Here is a 20898-nt window from a genome sequence, read left to right as displayed (position 1 = left end):
TTTTCCCCACTCTTTTTCTCATGCATCCTTTTTTTTTTTTTTTTTTTTTTTTTTTGCTAAATATAATTTTAGTTGTAGTGTATATACAAGATGGTGGTCTTTTTCACTTACCTTACATTATAAATGTTTTCCTTTGTGGAAGATCAAGATATAGTGATGTCTATAAAACTCTTAGAGGAAAACATAGGCAAAACACTCCATGATGTAAATCACAGCAAGATCCTTTTTGACCCACCTCCTAGAGAAATGGAAATAAAAACAAAAATAAACAAATGGGACCTAATGAAACTTAAAATCTTTTGCACAGCAAAGGAAACCATAAACAAGACGAAAAGACAACCCTCAGAATGGGAGAAAGTATTTGCAAACGAAGCAACTGACAATGGATTAATCTCCAAAATATACAAGCAGCTCACGCAGCTCAATATCAAAAAAACAAACAACCCAATCCAAAAATGGGCAAAAGACCTAAATAGACATTTCTCCAAAGAAGATATACAGATTGCCAGTAAACACATGAAAGGATGCTCAACATCACTAATCATTAGAGAAATGCAAATCAAAACTACAATGAGGTATCGTCTCACACCAGTCAGAATGGCCATCATCAAAAAATCTAGAAACAGGGCTTCCCTGGTGGCGCAGTGGTTGAGAGTCCGCCTGCCAATGCAGGGGACACGGGTTCGTGCCCCGGTCTGGGAAGATCCCACATGCCGCGGAGCGGCTGGGCCCGTGAGCCATGGCCGCTGAGCCTGCGCGTCCAGAGCCTGTGCTCCGCAACAGGAGAGGCCACAGCAGTGAGAGACCCACGTACCGCAAAAAGAGTCATGTACCACAATGTTCATTGCAGCTCTATTTACAATAGCCAGGACATGGAAGCAACCTAAGTGTCCATTGACAGATGAATGGATAAAGAAGATGTGGAACATATAAATAATGGAATATTACTCAGCCATAAAAAGAAACGAAACTGAGTTGTTTGTAAGGCGGTGGATGGACCTAGAGACTGTCATACAGAGTGAAGTAAGTCAGAACGAGAAAAACAAATACTGTATGCTAACACATATATATGGAATCTTAAAAAAAAAAAAAAGGTTCTGAAGAACCTAGGGGCAGGACAGGAATAAAGACGCAGACATAGAGAATGGACTTGAGGACACAGGGAGGTGGAAGTGTAGCTGGGACAAAGTGAAAGAGTGGCATGGCATGGACATATATACACCACCAAATGTAAAATAGATAGCTAGTGGGAAGCAGCCGCATAGCACAGGGAGATCAGCTCGGTGCTTTGTGTCCACCTAGAGGGGTGGAATAGGGAGGGTGGGAGGGAGACACAAGAGGGAGGAGATATGGGGATGTATGTATATGTATAGCTGATTCACTTTGTTATACAGCAGAAACTAACACACCATTGTAAAGCAATTATACTCCAATAAAGATGTTAAAAAAATATATAGTGATGTGTGTTTTGAAAGCAAATGTGTTATGAGATCTTTTTTTTTTTTTTTAACTTATACAGCCCACAAGGAGAGAAACTCGACATTTGGAATCTAACTTGGCAAGATAATACACAGATATGATTCATTATAACAAAATCAGCAAGTTCCTGGCTGGGTTAACAATGGGATAGACAATGGGTTATCAATATAAGGTCGCTATACAAATGTAACTTCATATAATAAATATAACCTTAGCTGCAGCGTTGGAATATTCCGGGATGAGCCGGAAGCTTTCCTCTCCAGAATAAATCACAAGGCCCACTCCTCCCCGGGACTGTCTATGGCAACGAGTGGGTCTCTCCCTCACAGGAGTGGTATCTACCTATGCCTTGGTTGTGTTTTCAAATGGAACTCTGGGACACAGGGAGAACAACTTGGGGGAAATCAACCACCTCTGGCTGGGGACCTCAGCTCCTGTCCTGCACCCACATGTCTCCACCCCTGTGAAATGGAAGCTGCTTTTTCTCTTTACTTTTACTTATCTTGCTGCTCCCAGCTGAGATGAGAACTTCCTCTGGAAATATTTCTCCCACTCCTCACCTCTGAGCAAGGTGATCTGACTCTAGCACCTGTCTTCCTTCTGCCGTATGGTAACATTTTATTGTCTGTGTCCCCTTCACTCCCAAACTGGAAGCTCTGGGAGGAAAGAGATGTTTATCTCCATCAGTGTAGCCCAAGAGCCTCGCACAATGCATGACAGAGTGGGCACTTAAGAAATGATGAATTGTACTTGAAAACTGAGTGACATTTTTATAACAATTTTGAGAAATACAATTCATTCTTTTAAAATGTACAATTCATTGGCTTTTAGTATATTCACAGAGTTGGTCAACCATCACCACTATCTAATTTTGGAACACTTTTTATCAATCCAAAAAGAAACCTGTACCCATTAGCCAATCACCATTCCTCCCTCCCCTGGTCCCTGGAACCATTAATTTACTTTCTGTCTCTATGGATTTGCCTATTCTGGACATTTCAGATAAATGGAATCACACAATATGTGGCCTTTTGTGTCTGGCTTCTTTCATTCAGCATAATGTTTTCAAGGTTCATCCATGTAGCATGTATGAGTACTTTCTTTTTATGGTTGCATAATAGTCCATTTTATGGATATACTAAATTTTGTTTATCTAAAGAGTCTCACATTTTTTGGTTTGTTTCTCTGTTTGGTTTTTATCTTTGGAATTTCAACTAGGCAACAACATGTATGGAAAAAAGGCTGCAAGGCAGTACAACAATACGAACAGTGGTTTCTGTGGCTAGCAGAATGATGGATTTGTTTTCCTTTAAATATTTCCATTTTGCTTTAAAAATTTTTTTTTACTTAAGTATAGTTGATTTACAATGTTTTAATTACTGCTATACAGCAAAGTGATTCAGTTATACATGTGTATACATTTTTTATATATTCTTTTCCATTATGGTTTATCATAGGATATTGAATATATAGCTGCCTATGCTATACAGTAGGACCTTGTTGTTTAGCTATTTTATATATAGTAGTGTGTATATGTTACTCCCAAATTCCTAACTTATCCTTCCCCCCCGACCTTTCCCCTTTGGTAATCATAAGGTAACTTTACTGCACATTTTGTCGTCTGCGGAGAGGCCTACAAAGGGCTGGGCAGGGAGAAGGGAATCCGCCAGAGAAACAAGGAAGAGAAGCAGTGGAAGAGGGGACACGGGTTTCAGGAATGTGATTTCCAAGGTAAGAAATCCTCCTCAGCTTGCAGGAGGGATCTCTGGCGAGGGGGAAAGGACCACCAAGGGCAGTCTCACTCATCCTGCTCCTGAGATAGGCAGATGAAAGAGACTCTAGCAGGACCAGGCATCATGGACTCTATCATCCCCCTTAGCCCAACACCAAGGCCTTGGAGAGAACTACATCTTTACAACATCAAGTCTTTCTCTGCAAGTACATAGTATATCTTTTCATTAATTTAGATTTTCTTGAACATCTTCCAATAAGTTTTATCATTTTCTCCACAAAGTGTTTACATTCCAGTTGTTAAATTTATTCCTAAGTAATTTGTATTTTTATTGCTATTGCAAATGGTATTTTTTAATTAAAAATTTTATTGCAGTATAACATAAAGTGCAAAAATCAAGTGCATAGCTTGACTTTTATATACGTATATAGTTATGTAACCAAATGGTACATTTTAAAAGTTACACTTTCTGACTGATGGTTGCTGATGATAGAAATGCAATTGATTTTTTTTCTATATTGATTTCCCACCTAGCAACTTTACTAAACTCACTTATTAATTCCACTTGAATTTTCTTTTAGGGTTGCTACACATGCAAATACTGTATATTTCATCTGTAAATACTGAAATTCTTGTTTCTTTCCAACGTCTATATATTTGCTGTTGTTGTTTATTGGACTGGCTAAAACTTCCATTATTGTATTGACTAGGATTACTGAGAGCAGGTTTCCTTGTCTTGTGTCTCATCTTAGGAAGAAGGCTTTTGGGCTTCCCTGGTGGCGCAGTGGCTGAGAATTTGCCTGCCAGTGCAGGGAACACGGGTTCGAGCCCTGGTCCAGGAAGATCCCACATGCCACGGAGCAACTAAGCCCGTGTGCCACAACTACTGAGCCTGCACTCTGGAGACTGCGAGCCACAACTACTGAAGCCCGTGCACCTACAGCCTGTGCTCCGTGACAAGAGAAGCCACCGCAATGAAAAGCCCACGCACTGCAATAAATAAAAAGAGGAAGGCTTTCAACACTTCACCATTATTGTGATGTGTGCTGTTGGATTTTTGAATATGTCCTTTAACAGGTTATGTTCATTTTTCTTCAATATCAATGGATGTTGAATATTTTGAGTAGTTTTTCTGCATCGATTAAGATGAATAAACTTTTTCCTCTTTAATGTCCATATTTCTCCTAGTTTAACATCTGTTTTTTAACTTTGATAAATGTCTTTTTTTTTTTTTTTTCTTTTGCAGTACGCGGGCCTCTCACTGCTGCGGCCTCTCCCGTTGCAGAGCACAGGCTCCGGACGCGCAGGCTCAGCGGCCATGGCTCACGGACCCAGCCGCTCCATGGCTCACGGACCCAGCCGCTCCGTGGCATGTGGAATCCTCCCGGACCGGGGCACAAATCCGTGTCCCCTGCATCGGCAAGTGGACTCTCAACCGCTGCGCCACCAGGGAAGCCCCAGATAAATGTCTTTTGATATACATTTCTTCTGTTTCCCTTCTCAGTTCTCTTCACCCATCCAGGGTTGGTCTTTTCCAGTTTCCTCCATCACTACTCACTCTTCAAGCTCCTGCTCCGTGTACTTTCCTAGGATTTCAAAGGTTGGGGGATGATGGCAGGGTTTTTAGACGCTGTGTCTCCCCACAGTCTGCTCCCCACCACAAGCACGTTTGAATTCAAGTCAAAGCACTGGATTAGAAGATATGTGGCTTGAGTTCCAATCTCGGTCAATCTCCAATTATGCACCAAGACAAATCCCTTAAGTCTCCTGCCTTTCAGTCTCATAAATAAAATCCCTGCCCTGCCTACCTCCAGGATGTTTGGTAACTAAGAGTAGCAGAACAACTCTGCAAATTATTCACAGGTAAGAGGTTGTTGTTTTTGTTACTAAGGTTATTAGAAGTAGTGTGAGATAACCGATATAGCTTGGTGGGGTCTTTTGTTTTGTTTTGTTTTGTTTGGCCACGCCTTGCAGCATGTAGGATCTTTGTTCCCCAACTAGGAATCGAACCCGTTCCCCCTACAGTGGAAGCGCAGAGTCCTAACCACTGGGCCGCCAGGGAAGGCCCATAGCTTGTATTTCAAAACTAGTGGAATCTAGATCCACTCCCAATCAGCAGTGTGACTTTGTACTTGTTAACTTCACCTTTCTGAACCTGGCTCCTTCACCTAGCTTGCAAATAAGAAATGCAAAGCACTTGACACATAGTAAGAGCCCAGTGAATCGAGGGATCATTAAAAGGGATAACGCACGGGTACAGTTAGTCTGAAAAGCATAAAAAATATTCCATAAACGTAAGCAGTAAGGCCTCCATGGGCTCTAGGCTCGGAAAGACTCAAGCCAGTTCTCTAGCACCAGTAGCAGCGCCCAGGTACGTAGGAGGTAAGGCGAGGAGGCTGACTGGAGAGAAAAATCCTCCTCTCCTGGGCCTCGAATTCCCACCGTCGGGCTTCCATGGAGCGCCAAGCTGTACTCAAGGTCATTAAGTTTTGTGATAAATGCCAAAGAGACCGGGGAATGGGCAGCCTCAGCCACTCTGACATCCGCATAAGGGATCCAGCATCAACTTCCGGGATCAGTTCTAAGCATCTGGGAGACGTCGCGCACCATCCGCAAACACATCGATCCAGTCGGGGCTAACGAGTGCGCTTCCTACTGCCGCCGCTAGGGAGCACTGGTCGCGCCCCGCAAGGGTTCTGTTTGCGCACGCGTGATTCCTTTCCTCCAGCGTCCCCGCCCCTACACGAGTTACGTTAGGGCGGCGTGTTCCCTGCAATTTCTGACGCGGCGAGCGGCGGCCGGGAGCCGAGCGGAAGTCCAGAGCGACTCCCACTGGAGGAGGGGTGGGGTGAGAAAAGAAATAGTGAGGCCGGAAGTGTGACTAACCCGCCAGTCTCCCAGGGCATGGGAAGCAGGAACGGGAAGGCGGTGGCCTAGTGGGGTGTGGCCTCGGGAGGTGGACGACGCTGCGATTGGCCCTCGGCTGTGGCGGCGGCGACGATTGGCCCCTGAGTGCGGAGCGAGGTGAGCAGGGTGGCGGCCGTTGAAATTCAAAAGTGGCGGGTGTGGCGCCGGGCTGGCAGCGCCGGAGTCCGGGACGTGCGTGTTCTGTGTCGCGAGCGCGCGAGAGAACGCGGGTCCCGGGAGCCCCGGCGCCCTGTCCTCTTCCATTGCGCTTCCCTGCCGTGTGTGGCACGGAGCTGGACATGGAGCCGCAGGTGAGTAGGGGTCGGCGCGGGGACGACAGCTGGTCGCCCCACCCCGCTGTGCTGACGTGCCGGCGGCCTCAGTTCTGCCTGCCTGCAGGGCCAAGGTCGTGCGCCCCCGCACAGTGGAAAGGGATGAGGGGTGGAGAGTGGAGAAGGCAGGGAGCAGCCCCAGGAGTGGAGGTGGGGGGAGTCTGCCTGCCTTCCCGCAGCTTCAGGGAGTCCCCCACGCCCTTGCTCACTTTCATGTTTCCAGGATTTCCCATTTCGAATTCTCAGGCTTGTCTGAACACGTTCCCACCTGTCCATTCCTACTCACTATTGCAGTGTGTGTTCTGAGATGACCACTAGCTCTAGGGAAGTGGTGTCTGAGGCCAAATCCCTGCTGATGTCCTTTCGTGTCCTCTCTCCTCTTTGCGGCCTCTTCGGGGTGTAGGAAGGGGAGAAGGGGAATGGAGTACTGTGAACTGAAGGACTCCTCATTATCTCTCCTTCCCCAGGTTTTGCAGAGATCTCTGCTCAGTGGGACTGGTTAACTTAATTTCTTCTCTCATCAGTGCCCTGCTGCACCTCACAACCACCTGCAACCTCCCCTCTCCAGTGGAGAGAGGTGTGTTTGTGACAGTGAGAGTGGGTTGACTTCTGGTGCCAGCAAAGGCTTCCTGCCTGAATCCTCTGTTTACTAGTATTTCACATTCAGATTTACCCAAAGTCAGGTTTCAACTTGAAGAGATACTCTTTGTATCCTGCCAGCCAGAGAGCAGAGCAGTGTGATGTGACAGTGAAAAAAAATAGAAGGCTTCTCATAGTTATTCATCACATATTTACTGAGCACCTATTATGTGCTTGGGATGCGGCAGTGAGCAAGCAGAGATCCCTGTCATCATGGAGCTGCCATTCCATGGGAGACAGGCAATATGTGATAAGTAAATTATATAATGCTGTTAAGAAGGTGATAAGGGCTATGGAGAAAAGGAAAATTTTGAGCAGATTAAGAGAGGGAGGGGAGGCCAGCTGACAAGATAGACTGTTAAATTGGGTTGTCTTAGTAAGCTCCGTTAAGAAGGTGAGAGTTGAATAAAGACTTGAAAGAGGTGAGGGAAACAGGCAAGTAGTTATTAAGATCATTCCAGGCAGAGGGAATCCGCTAGAGCAAAGCCACTAGAGTTGTGTAGCAAACCCGAAATGGAATGAGCAACGGGGAAGTTTGTGGGAAGGGATGTCAGGTAGCAGAGGGGGCTGTTGAATGCATTGCTCCTCGCAGGGGCCGTTTTGAAGACTTTGATTTTTTTTCTCTGAGTGAGATGGGGAATCACTGGATGGTTTTAAGCAAAGAGAGACAAGATCTGTCCTACAATTTAAGAGGACCACTCTAGGGGCTTCCCTGGTGGCGCAGTCGTTGAGAGTCCGCCTGCCGATGCAGGGGACACAGGTTCGTGCCCCGGTCCGGGAAGATCCCACATGCCGCGGCTGGGCCTGTGAGCCATGGCCGCTGAGCCTGCGCGTCCGGAGCCTGTGCTCCGCAATGGGAGAGGCCACACAGTGAGAGGCGCGCGTACCGCAAAAAAAAAAAAAAAAGATGACCACTCTAGCAGCTGCATTGAGATTAGACTGTAAGGAAGAAAGGATAGAAACAAGGAGAGCTTTTAGGAATGGGGCAGGTTTTCTCAGCTTTCACATATTGACTTCTTATGGGGGGCGGGGGGGATTGTCCTATAAGTTGTCTGTTGTTTAGCAGCATTCCTGGCTTCTACCCACTAGATGACAGTAGCAACCTCCACCTAATCATGACAAAGTGTCTCCAGACATTGTCAAACGTCCCCTGGGGAGTAAAGTCATCCCTAGTTGAGAACCATCCCTAGTTGAGAACCAGTAGAGTGTGATAATCCAGGTGACAGATGATGGTAACCTGGATCATGGTAGTAGCAGGGGAGGTGGTTACAAGTGGTCCGATTCTGGATCTATTTGGAAGATAGAGTTGGCCACGTTTGCTGATGTTAGACTTTGTGGTACGTAAGAGAATGAGAGGACTTTGGGTGTATTTGCTTGAGCAGCTGAAAGATGGATTTATATCAACTGAAATGGAGGAAGCTGCAAGAGCAAGGTTGAAGGAGGGTTAGACGTCAGGAGGTTAAGATTTCAAAGTCTGGGCTGGAGACAATAGTTTGGGAGTTGTCAGCATATGAATGGTGTTTAAAGCCATAGGAGTGGCCTAGAGTGTAGATAGAGAATAGAAAGACCACTGTTAAAGTTTGGGTATATGAAGAGGATCTACCAGCGAGGTAGGAAAACCAGGAGAGGATGGTCTCCCAGGAGCTAAATGAAGCGAGTGTATTAAGGAAGAGAGAGTGATCAGTTGTATTACACGCAGCTGATGGGTCAAGAAACAAAAAGATGAAGAATTGGTTTAGCAACACAAGCAGACTTGTGACCTTGAGGGCAGTTTTGGTGGAATGGTGGGAGTGAAAGCCTGACTGGGACAGGGTTAGGAGAGAAAAACTCTTTTTGGTTGGAAGTAATAATAACATGTATTATATACTGATTGGAATGATCCAGGAGAGAGTGAAAATGATGGTGCAGAGGAGAGAAGGAAGGCTTGCTGGAGCACTATTCCTGTGTGGGTGAGGGTGGGAGCAGATGCTCACGTGCAGGAGATTCCTTAGCAGCAGGGTATCCATCTCTGATCCTGGGAAGTGGGTATAGGAGGGGTTCCATGAAAATCTGTTTTTATAGAAGGTTAAGTGCATATGCTTATTGTGGAAAGTTGGGAGTCATCTTGTCTAGCTTTATAGATGGGAGAAAAATAAATACTGTACTCTTAGGAGTTGTCCTGTATAAACAAACCTTTGAACACATTTTCTGAACCCACACAAATTCCTGGGAGGTAGGCCTTTAGTTGATCCACTATCATAGTGTAGGGAGAACGAAGGCACAGGTAATTAAAAAAATTCAGTGTTTGACCTTGAAATACTTAAAAGAAAAATTTAGTTTTCATACTACATTTGATTAAAGTGAATTAAAATCAGCATTCTTTGTGCACATTTTCTGCAGGTGGCAGGAAAAGAGAACACCACCTCCTTTTTTTTCCCTTTTTATTTGTATAGGAGCCAATGGTTTGGATGCATTGCAGTTTATTTGAGCATTTCCCTGCTGGTGGACATCTAATTTCATTCCTTGAAAAATGTATTGAGGGAATTCCCTGGCAGTCCGATGGTTAGGACTCCGTGCTTTCATTGCCAGGGGTGCAGGTTTGATCCCTGGTCGGGGAACTAAGATCCCACAGACTGTTCGACGCTGCCAAAAATTAAAAAAAAAAAAGTATTGAGTCCTACCATGTAGCAGACATTGTACTGGGCACTCTGGTTCTATAGTTGTGAACAAAACAGGCATGTTTTTGTGATGCTCACAGTCTAATGTTAGGAAAGACAATAAACCAATAATTTAAAAACCAGGATATCAAATTGTTTCAGAGTTTTCTCTTTAGTGATGTTCTGTGAACATCCTTAACCTCACTTTCCCAAAGTTGAACTTAGCATCTCTTAAAAATTAGCCCTTCAGGCACTCTCAGATCTCTCCATGTTATTTCTTACAACTGCATGTGAATCTACAGTGGTTTTAAAATGAGAAGTTTAATTAAAAAACAAACAAACCCAGATTTTCCTTCTGTGATCTTGGGAACCAGGGCAGGCTTCTTGGAGTCAGCCTGGACTCCATCTCCTTCACTGCCTGACCTCTAGCTACTCCCCCCCACCCCCACGCCAGCTCTGCTTAGCCATCAAACTCTTAGAACATCCCCTCTCAACTGAGTTCCATGAGAATTAAGATCTAATGCCCTAAGGCACCCTTTGTGTCTAATGCATTAACTTCTCTCTGAGGCACCTAGAATGGTAAGAGCTGTTTTTTATATTCTTGGGAGAATTGAGAAAACACATCATTTTCTGTAGAGCTTAATTCTCTTGTACCCCAGTTTGGAAAGGCTGCCCTAGAAAGTAAGCTCTGGGCAGGCAGGGACTTTACATTCATTACTCTCACACCAGAGCCTAGAAGAGCAGTCATTCAACAAATCTAGTGCAACAAATCCTTGTTGAATGGATGAATGAAGGAATGACGCCATCCCTCTGCTGTGATAACCCTCATCTTCTATTTCCGTTCATTCTTTGCATTGCGCACAGTTCACTTTTTCAGTAAAGATCGAGTCATACTATTCTCATGTTTAAAAATCATCAGTGTCCCTCTTGTCTTCAGTAGACCCCGGATTCCTTATCACGGCATACCACGATCTTTCCCTTCTACCTCTCTTTTCCTCTCCTCACTTTCTATGTACATCCCTGTGTTCACTTGAATAGAATGATTTGTCATTCCTTACAAGTCCCTCTCCTTGCTTTCTGCTTGGAATGCTCCTCCTTGGCCCAAGCCCATCAAGCCAACTCTTCCTCATCTTCAAGGCTTGGCCTGAAGATACTTTGTAGAATTGTGTCTGACACTCTCCCCATCTAAACTGGATGCCCACCCCCTCCTTTGGGATCCTTTTATGATAGCACTTGGTAAAGATTTAATCATCTCTTTAAATGCTTCGCTTGCCTACTGTCCTGTCACAATCTTGAGGGCAGGGACCACGTCTGTTACTCCAGAATCCAGATCATTTCCTGGCATGTAATAGGCACTTTGTAAATATTGAATGAATGAAGTAAACTGAAGGGCAGAGAGAGATTGGCCTTGGAATTAATAGTTACCTATAGTGAAAATCAGAAGTTGATCTATACATGGTACTTTCCTGATGGTGGGATAGGAGTAGGGTGACCACTTGTCCTGGTTTGCATAGGAATTACCTGGTTTTAGCACTGAAATGCTGTGTCCCAAGAAACCTCTCAGTTCTTGGCAAACCAGAATAGTTGGTCATCCTACGTAGGAGTAACCATAGGGTGGGCATGATCCCCAGGTACTGAACTGGGCTGCTTAGAGGAGAGGATCTTTCTTTCCCACGCCCCTACCTCATACCTGTACTTCGGTGGTCTCCAGACTGGTCATGCCCCTGCTTCCTCGTCTTCCTCATGCAAGTCAGCCTACTTACACCTCATTATTATTTATTTATTTGTTTGTTTGTTTGTTTATTTTTGGCTGCATTGGGTCTTCTTTGCAGCACATGGGCTTTCTCTAGTTGTAGTGACCGGGGGCTACTCTTTGTTGCTGTGCGCGGGCTTCTCATTGCGGTGGTTTCTCTTGTTGCAGAGCACAGTCTCTAGGTGCGCAGGCTTCAGTAGTTGTGACTCGTGGGCTCTAGAGCACAGGCTCAGTAGTTGTGGCTCATGGACTTAGTTGTTCCGCTGCATGTGGGGTCTTCCTGGACCAGGGCTCGAACCCGTGTCCCCTGCATTGGCAGATGGATTCTTAACCGGTGTGCCACCAGGGAAGTCCCTATTATTATTTATAATAGGCTCTTTTGTATGTTTTTCACATGTCTGATCAGAAACTGTATCTGGCTCTCCATATATGCAGGGCTAAAGCCTAAACTCCTTAGCTTAGCATCAATGCCCTATGAGACAGTGTGATCAAGTGGTTACAAACATGGCCTCCAGAACCAGACTGTCTAGATTCTAACCCTGGCTTTGCTTTTTATTCACTGATGACTTTAGACCAGCTAGTTTACCTCTCAGCCTTCCTTCCCTCATCTGCAAAATGAGGCTAATAATAGCTCCTCCTCAGTGGGCTGGGAGGTTTAAGTCAGTTGATACAGATAAAGCATTTGAAACAGTTCCCAATAAATGTTACCTGCTCCTCCTACCCAGTCTTCAAACTTATTCTCCCAACTCTCTCCCTTGTTTATAATCTCAGCTTTCCCTAAAAGGGCGTAGTGGTTTCTCAGCTGTACCATGTGCAAGCTTAAGGTTTTGCCTTCCGAAAGGAGTGTTCCTTTTCCCTGCTTTTTTAAGTACTGCCCTTAAACTTAGCTGAAATTCGGCATCTGTCCAGCTATTCCCTTAGGGTTTGTGTTACGTCCCACCTCTCTCCATGGTTTTTAGACGGCACATCATCTGTGAGCTGCAGTTTGTGGCACAAGGGGTACTTATATAATGCTTGTTGGTGGTGATGAGAATTAGGCTGGGGGACCATAAACGGGAGTTCTTGGGACATTTGGGCCACAGGGTATTGTCTGAAGGGTCTCTCTCTTCCCAGCAGAGGTCCCCCTTGTTGGAAGTGAAGGGGAACATAGAGCTGAAGAGAGCCCTGGCCAAGGCCCCTTCCCGGCTCCCCCTCCCGGGAAGCAGGCTGAAGAGGGGTCCCGACCAGATGGAGGAGGACTTGGAGCCTGAGAAGGTGAGCTGGGTTTGGAAATCCATGTACGTGTGTGTGTGTGTGTGTGTCTGTGTGTGTGTGTGTGTCTGTGTGTGTGTGTGTGTGTGTGTGTGTGTGTGTGTGTATAAAACCATCAGAGGGTAATCATGGACTCCACCCCCCATCCTTGTCTTTCCCCAGAAAAGGACACGAGGCCTGGGCACCAAAGTGGCCACGTCCCGCCCCAGAGCAACGGCCCTCACCACTGTGCCACAGACACAATGCCAGACCGCAGGTGGGCTCCAGGGCACAAAGTCCAGTTCTCTTCAACTCACTTCTTTCTTTTTCTTTTCTTTCAATCTTAGCTTATTTTGAATAGGTAATATGTTTTACTTGTTTCAAAATTCCGAAGGCACGAAAGTTGTTATACAGTGAAAAATCTCCCTCCTGCCCATGTTCCCCAGGCACCCAGTCCCCCAACCAGGGGCAACTGTGAGTCCTTCCAGGGATGTTCTGTGGGTTTGCAAGCAAATATGGGCATGTTCCCCAACATGTTTTACACACATGCTAGCGTACTTTACATACACCTGGTTCTGCCCCCTTGCTCTTTTTGCTTGTCTTGGTCCAACTTGTTTCTTGGCTTGTTGGTCCTGGGAAGGATATCTCTAGGAGTTGGTCAGATTTAAGGGAAGAAGGAAGTTATCTTATTTCTTCTAATCCTCTGAAAAAGCAGCTCCTCTGCCTTCGGCCCAGTCAGAGTACATGCCACCCTGAGAATCATGACTCTGCTTTTCTTCTGTCCAATTTCCCGACAGTGCCGAAAGTTCCCAGGAAGACAGGACCCCCATGTTCCACAGCTATCGCCACAGGTAACAGTGCTTAAGACCTGGGGCTGAGAAGGGATTGGGGGTAAAGGGAGAAGGATGGAGGTGGAGGGACCCTGATGCTATAATTCCTTATGTCACCTCCCCAATTCTCTAGTGCTGAAGAATCAGAAGCCAGGCCCTGCTGTTCCTGCCCAGAAGCCTGGCAGTAGGTGACCAAATATAATCCTTGGGTGAGAGGCTGGGATAGGGAAGAGGAGGTGGTGAGTACCTAGAAAAATCCTTTTGGTCTCTTCCTTGTCTGAAGAAGAAGGAGATGGAGGGTCAGGTGTGGAGGCGCTAAAGGCTAGGAGGGAGGAGAGAGCGAGACAGAGCCAAGAGTTCCCTGACCTTTGTCTTTTCTGTGCCCATCTTAGCAACAGCTGCTCCTCCTGTGGTGGGAAGGAAGAAACCCAGCAAACGTCCAGCCTGGGACTTAAAGGGTCAGTTATGTGACCTAAACGCAGAGCTGAAATGCTGCCGTGAGAGGACCCAGATGTTGGACCAGGAGAACCAAGAGCTGCGGAACCAGCTCAGGGAGGCCCAGCAACAGGCCACGGCCCTGGGGACAGAGCGCAGGACACTGGAAGAGGAGTTGGCCAGGGTGCGGGCCCAGGCTGAGCAGGGCCAACAGGAGCTGGGGAACCTGAGCACTCTGGTCCTAGAGCTGGAAGAGCGGCTGGGCACGCAGGAGGGCTTAGTGCAAGAGCTCCAGAAAGAACAGCTGGAACTGCAAGAGGAGCGGAGGGGGCTGGCTGCCCAGCTGGAGGAGCAGGAGGTAAGGGCCAGCTTCTCGCCAAATGCTGACCCTTCTTTCTAGGTTGCCCGGAAGTCACTTTGGGCTTTGAATCCCTGACCACCTCTCTCTGGCAGTACACCTCCGTCCCCTACCCTGCTCCCCCATCGCCCCCACCCCCGCCCACTCCTGACTCTGTCTTGCTTTCTGCCCCACTTCACCCTATCCTGACTCTGTTTCCGTATCTTCCTCGGGTCTGTATCGCCTCTACTTCTCTGCCCCCTTTCTTCTTTCTCTGTTTTCCTGATAAAAATTCCCACGCATTCTCTCTCCTTCTCATCCATTTGACTCCTTGGCGAGCACCAACTAGATTGCATTACTTGTAGTCTCTCAAATGACTCGATTCTCAATTCAGGGCATTTTGCATATACACGTCCCTCTTTGTGGAATATTCTTTCTGCACTCCATCCTTCCCTTGGTCCACTCCCATACTTTTTGAGTGTCAGCCTAGATATCATTCTCCTTGTGCCCCTTCTGGATGCTCCCATAGCACTCCCCATTCTAGTACTATGATTCCTATTTCCTTATCTCTTTCTTTACCAGTCTGTGAAGTCCTTGGGGGCAGGGCCCAGCCCACCTCCCACCCCCACATCCCATCATGACTTGTTCTTGTTCTTGGTTGCATCTCACCCTCTGTGTCTGCTCTGTTCTGGACAGAGGAGGCTACAGGCATCAGAAGCTGCTCTGTCGGGCAGCCAAGCAGAGGTGGCATCCCTGCGCCAGGAGGCTGCAGCCCAGGCGGACTTACTGGCTAACCGGGAAGAACGTCTCCATGGGCTTGAGATGGAGCGCCGGCGGCTACACAACCAGCTGCAGGAACTCAAAGGCAATGTCCGTGTCTTCTGCCGGGTCCGCCCCGTCCTTCCAGGGGAGTCCACCCCACCCCCTGGCTTTCTGCTATTTCCCTCCGGCCCCAGCGGGCCCTCCGACCCTCCAACCCGACTCAGCCTTTCCCGGTCTGACGAGCGGCGTGGGACCCTGAGTGGGGCGCCAGCTGCCCCCACCCGCCATGACTTCTCCTTTGACCGGGTATTCCCACCAGGGAGTGGACAGGACGAAGTGTTTGAAGAGATTTCCATGCTTGTCCAGTCAGCCCTGGATGGCTACCCAGTATGCATCTTTGCCTACGGCCAGACAGGCAGTGGCAAGACCTTCACCATGGAGGGTGGGCCTGGGGGAGACCCCCAGGTGGAGGGGCTGATCCCTCGGGCCCTGCGGCACCTCTTTTCTGTGGCCCAGGAGCTAAGTGGCCAGGGCTGGACCTACAGCTTTGTGGCAAGTTACGTAGAGATCTACAACGAGACTGTCCGAGACCTGCTGGCCACTGGGACCCGGAAGGGCCATGGGGGTGAGTGTGAGATTCGCCGGGCAGGGCCGGGGAGCGAGGAGCTTACTGTCACCAACGCCCGATATGTTCCTGTCTCCTGTGAGAGAGAGGTAAGTGCTGAGGGCCACTAGCCTGGACACTGGGGAGGCATGGGCAGGGTGACAAGGATGGAGGTGGATGAGCAGGGGGAGGAGAACGCTGAGGATGAGGAAGGGTGAGTGGTGAGGGGTAGGTTGCATATTCAGTTTTGGCTGGTGGGCTATGAGGTGCATCCGGCTTTGTGGAACCAAGGAGTGGAGAGAAGTGATGGGCCTGCTGAAGCGGGTGCCACTGGGCCCTGCCCGTCAATCTCAGGTCTCACCTCTGCCCACTCTTCTTGCTCAGTTCATGACATCCATGCTGGCCTCCCGCCTGTTCCTCAGCCTGCTCGTCACACCCTCAGATCAGGGCCTTTGCACGTGCTGTCTCCTTTGCCTGAACATTCCTGCTCCTCTCCTGGAAGAGCTTGCTCCCTCGCTTAAGATTTTAAGGCATTGAGGCCATCCCTGACCATTCTTTTTTTTTTTTTTCCCTAACTTGGCCGCACTGCACAGCTTGTGAGATCTTAGTTCCCCAACCAGGGATTGAACCCGGACCCCGGCAGTGAAAGCACAGAGTCCTAAGCACTAGACCACCAGGGAATTCCCGCTGGCCATCCTTTCTAAAATTGCAACCCTCACCCTCACGCACTACTTTTCTGTTTTATTTTACTCCTTAGTACTCTCAGACACACTGTGTATTTTACTTATTCTTTTGCTGGCTAGAAAGAAAGCATCAGGAGGGCAGGTGCTGAGTCTTACTCATCGCCTTACCTGACCTAGCTATGTACTGACTTCTACCTGCCTTTGCCTCTTGCTGCTGTCCATCCCCAGGTGGAGGCCCTGCTCCATCTGGCCCGCCAGAACCGGGCTGTGGCCCGCACAGCCCAGAATGAGCGATCGTCACGAAGTCACAGTGTGTTCCAGCTGCAGATCTCTGGGGAGCATGCTGGCCGAGGCCTGCAGTGTGCGGCCCCCCTCAGCCTTGTGGACCTGGCTGGGAGTGAGCGGCTAGACCCCGGCTTGGCCCTCGGTCCTGGAGAGCGGGAACGCCTTCGGGAAACGCAGGCCATTAACAGCAGCCTGTCCACGCTGGGGCTGGTCATCATGGCCTTGAGCAACAAGGTAGTAATGGGGGTGGGGGCAGGCGGACCCCAGGGAGAGGTTGGGGCTGACCATGCTGAACCCAGCCCTGTCCTAACCACCTGTCCCCCCCAACCCTCTAGGAGTCCCACGTGCCTTACCGGAACAGCAAGCTGACCTACCTGCTGCAGAACTCTCTGGGCGGCAGCGCTAAGATGTGAGGGGAAGGGGTGGGCTGGGAACCACAACATTGGGGTCAGGGTTGGGGAGGCAACACCGTGAAGACCTGGTCCAGGCTCTGCCCAGCCACTGATGCTGGGGCTTGGCCCCCTCTCTCTCCACAGGCTCATGTTTGTGAACATTTCTCCCCTAGAAGAGAATGTCTCCGAGTCCCTCAACTCCCTACGTTTTGCCTCCAAGGTGCGGTCACTACCAGTCCCATCCCTGTCAGACCTCCTGGGGATTATAGCCTTCTCCACCCCTACCCTACTGTCCTTCAGGCCAGGGGGCATGGTTCATCCAGAATGGATGTACATTTGCCAGGCATCTGGGGCACTACCTACCTGGATCCTTTTTTTTTTTTTTAACTATTGACGTTTGGGGGTTTTTAATTAAGTTTTTAAAAATAGGTAGTTGAAAGGTCAAAACTATATCAATAGAAAGCTATATACAACAAGTGAGATTTAACCACTGCCCCGTCCCCATTCTCTCCACTTGCCCTAGTAATCATTTTCATCATTTATCATTTTACTTATCCTTCCAATGTTTCTTTTTGCAAATACAAGCAACATGCATGGGATTTCCCTCCTTATATAAGACGTCTCTTCTCCCCCTCTCATATATTATGTTGTCCCGTGCTTTTTTTTTTTTTTTTTTTTGTGGTACGCGGGCCTCTCACTGCTGTGGCCTTTCCTGCTGTGGAGCACAGGCTCTGGACGCGCAGGCCCAGCAGCCATGGCTCACGGGCCCAGCCGCTCCACGGCACGTGGGATCCTCCCAGTCCGGGGCACGAACCTGCGCCCCCTGCAATGGCAGGCGGACTCTCAACCACTGCGCCACCAGGGGAGCCCCGGGGAGCGCCCCCATTATTTTTACATCTGCCTAGGACTCCACTGTGTAGGTGCACCAAAGTTTATCCACCAGTTCCCTCTACTGGACACTTGGATTATTTCCACCCTTTTACTATTACATACAAAGCCATGTTGGCTAACCTTGTACATTATCATTTTATATTTGTTTAGTTACATCTAACTATCTAGGGAGAGATTCCTTGAAATGGAATTACTGGATCAAAGACGTACAGGTTTTTCAGACTGTTCCAAATAGTGTGAATTCAGGCTCCAATCCCCACGAAGATCAGCTGTGTCCATGGCCATGAATTCTCTAGGAGATTTAAGCTCCCTCTACTAGAGTTAAATCAGGATGTTTCTTTACTGTCTGCCTCCAGAGGGCAATTTTTCCCTCTGGTTACTTGTTTTCCAGAGGGTATAGTCCTACGATGTGTTCTGGCTTTATTCAGGGTCTCTGATCTTGTGTGCCCTTCTGTACTCTTGCTGCCATGGTAGTAGTCAGCCACCTTAGCACCCTGCCCTGGTCTACTTTAATCAGGATTTCCCTTGCAATCTTGCAAGTTCAGGTAAAGTTCTTTTTTTTTTTTTTTTTAGTTTATTTATTTTTGGCTGCTTTGGGTCTTCATTGCTGCACGTGGGCTTTTTCTGGTTGCGGCGAGCGGGGGCTGCTCAGGTTTCTTATTGCGGCGGCTTCTCGTTGTGGGAGCATGGGCTCTAGGCGCACGGGCTTCAGTAGTTGTGGCTCGCAGGCTCTAGGCACACAGGCTTCAGTAGTTGTGGTGCAGGGGCTTAGTTGCTTTGCGGCAAGTGGGATCTGCCCGGACCAGGCCTCAAACCCGTGTCCCCTGCGTTGGCAGGCATTTTCTTAATCTCTGCGCCACCAGGGAAGTCCCCAAGTAAAGTTCTAGCAACATCATTAACACCCAACAACATGAACTCTTTAATATCCTCTAATACCCAGTAGATGTTGAATTTCCCTATTGTCTCAGAAATGCTTTTTATACATTAGGTTTGCTCTGTTCAGGATCAAAGCAAGGGCCGCCCATTTCATATGGTTGAAATTGTCTCGAGTTTCTTTTTAAATTTTTATTTATTTATTTATGGCTGCATTGGGTCTTCGTTGCTGTGTGCAGGCTTTCTCTAGCTGTGGCGAGCCGGGGCTACTCTTCATTCTGGTGTGTGGGCTTCTCACTGTGGTGGCTTCTCTTGTTGCGGAGCATGGGACCTAGGTGTGCGGACTTCAGTAGTTGTGGCACATGGGCTTAGTTGCTCCACAGCACATGGGATCTTCCCGGGGAGTAGGGCTTGAACCCGTGTGCCCTGCGTTGGTAGGCGGATTCTTAACCACTGCGCCACCAAGGAAGTCCGAGTTTCTTTTAATCTATAATAATCTCATCCCCTTTTATAGCATTTATTTGTTGAAGAAGTAGGGTCACTTGTCCTATAGAATATACCACATTCTAGATTTTGGCTGGTTGCTTCCTCTTTCCTTCACAATTTTTGTAGATTTAGAGGCTTGATTTGAATCAGGTTTAAATTTCTTGGGGAAAAAAACTTCGATGGTGTGATACACTTTCTATTGCATCATATCAGGAGGCACCTAGTATCTAGTTGTTCCACTTTTTTTCCCCCTCCCCCTAATTGTTCCACTTTTAATGATATAAAAATTGATCATTGGGGGCTTCCCTGGTGGCACAGTGGTTGAGAGTCCGCCTGCCGATGCAGGGGACGTGGGTTCGTGCCCCGGTCCGGGAGGATCCAACATGCCGCGGAGCGGCTGGGCCCGTGAGCCATGGCCGCTGAGCCTGCGCCTCCGGAGCCTGTGCTCTGCAGCGGGAGAGGCCACAACAGTGAGAGGCCCGTGTAACGCAAAAAAAAAAAAAAAAAAAAAATTGATCATTGGATTAGGGTATTGTCAGCCTGATCTATCCATTTAAAAACTCCCTATCAGCTTTTTCCCCTAGTGATTTTATCAGTAATGCTATCTAGATCTATTATTAGGAAGTTTTTAAATGGTGATTTTTTTTAAATGGTGATTTTCTAATTTTCTCAGTTCTACATTTATTAATCACAATTCTTCTATAAATAACTCCCCTTTGCCATCTATTTGGTTATTCTGAAATTCAGTCTATATAGGTAAGATGGGATAAATGCTAGATTCTTTATCAATTTTCAGTATTATAAGTTGGTATCCTGGCAACTTTCAAAAGTGAACACTGAGTTTTTATCCAGGAGGTAACATCTTACAGATACTTACTTGTACTTTTGGTATATATCCTTTGCGGTCATTATTCATTCTGATGCTCAAATCGCCCATCTTTGGCCAGTAGAAGCTCCAGCTTGGCTCCTGTGTCCTTTAGATAGGTCCCCAGTAGTCTTTACTCCAGATCCATCTTGTACATTTCCTCCCCTAGGCTTGGAATCATTAATTTTCCAAATAGCCTTGGTTCCTAAATTTGTGTCCTTCTTGTTTTATCTAGCTTATTAAGCATTAGTGTTGGGAGGGTTTTGGGGGTGTCTAGTCCGAGGTACTGCTAGAAACAGAAGCTCCTCTCCCTGCTCCTTTGTGGGGCTTTTGTTCCTTCTCAGGCCTTTCCTTCTCTTCCAGACCTAGAATACCTAGTGGGCATGGGAGAACTGAGACCAGCCTGAACTTCCTTTCAGAGCCCTTATTTTAGGATTCTCTGAGGGCAGCCCTAATATTGGGGGTTGGGAGGTGATTTGGAGAAAACTGTTCTTTTGGTTACTCTGAAAACGTTTTTTATTTTGTTTGTCTAAACCCCCTGCCCGCAGGTGAACCAGTGTGTTATTGGTACTGCCCAGGCCAATAGGAAATGAAGACGGATCTAGATTGTGTGTGTGTGTGTGTGTGAGACCGACGGGGAAGGGGGGGCGGTGGGGGGTGCTTTATTGGGGGGGGCACTGTGATACCTGGGCCTATCAAATAAAGAAGAGGGTTTTTGTGTTTTTTTTTTAAATAAAGGTTTTATTA

At 47.5% G+C, this 20898-nt stretch overlaps 1 protein-coding gene across 3 annotated transcripts; it reads left to right on the top strand.

The window, feature by feature from the left end:
* The first annotated feature begins 6253 nt into the window (after nt 1-6253).
* On the top strand, nt 6254-20805 carry KIFC1 (kinesin family member C1). Of its 3 annotated transcripts, none has more exons than XM_067753354.1 (11): nt 6254-6429; nt 12595-12732; nt 12892-12985; nt 13506-13559; nt 13672-13722; nt 13931-14331; nt 15007-15786; nt 16588-16878; nt 16980-17053; nt 17181-17256; nt 20700-20805. In XM_067753354.1, exons 1-11 carry the CDS (start codon nt 6418-6420, stop codon nt 20742-20744), a joined length of 2016 nt encoding a protein of 671 aa, XP_067609455.1. In that variant the 5' UTR covers nt 6254-6417; the 3' UTR covers nt 20745-20805. The 3 variants fall into 3 exon arrangements, with proteins under 3 accessions (XP_067609455.1, XP_067609454.1, XP_067609456.1); XM_067753353.1 differs by having other exon boundaries at nt 12592-12732; XM_067753355.1 differs by lacking the exon at nt 20700-20805 and adding an exon at nt 18356-20693 and having other exon boundaries at nt 12592-12732.
* Nucleotides 20806-20898: the final 93 nt, after the last annotated feature.

Source organism: Pseudorca crassidens, chromosome 10 (assembly GCF_039906515.1).
Source record: "Pseudorca crassidens isolate mPseCra1 chromosome 10, mPseCra1.hap1, whole genome shotgun sequence".
Taxonomy (NCBI): domain Eukaryota; kingdom Metazoa; phylum Chordata; class Mammalia; order Artiodactyla; family Delphinidae; genus Pseudorca; species Pseudorca crassidens.
This window is presented reverse-complemented; position numbering and strand designations above follow the sequence as displayed.

Excerpts from the sequence above, each read along its gene's own strand:
- KIFC1 (XM_067753353.1), top strand. Across the intron at positions 16,879-16,979 it reads TCATGGCCTTGAGCAACAAG|GAGTCCCACGTGCCTTACCG; the intron begins GTAGTAATGGGG and ends CCAACCCTCTAG. Across the intron at positions 17,257-20,699 it reads CCCTACGTTTTGCCTCCAAG|GTGAACCAGTGTGTTATTGG; the intron begins GTGCGGTCACTA and ends CCCTGCCCGCAG.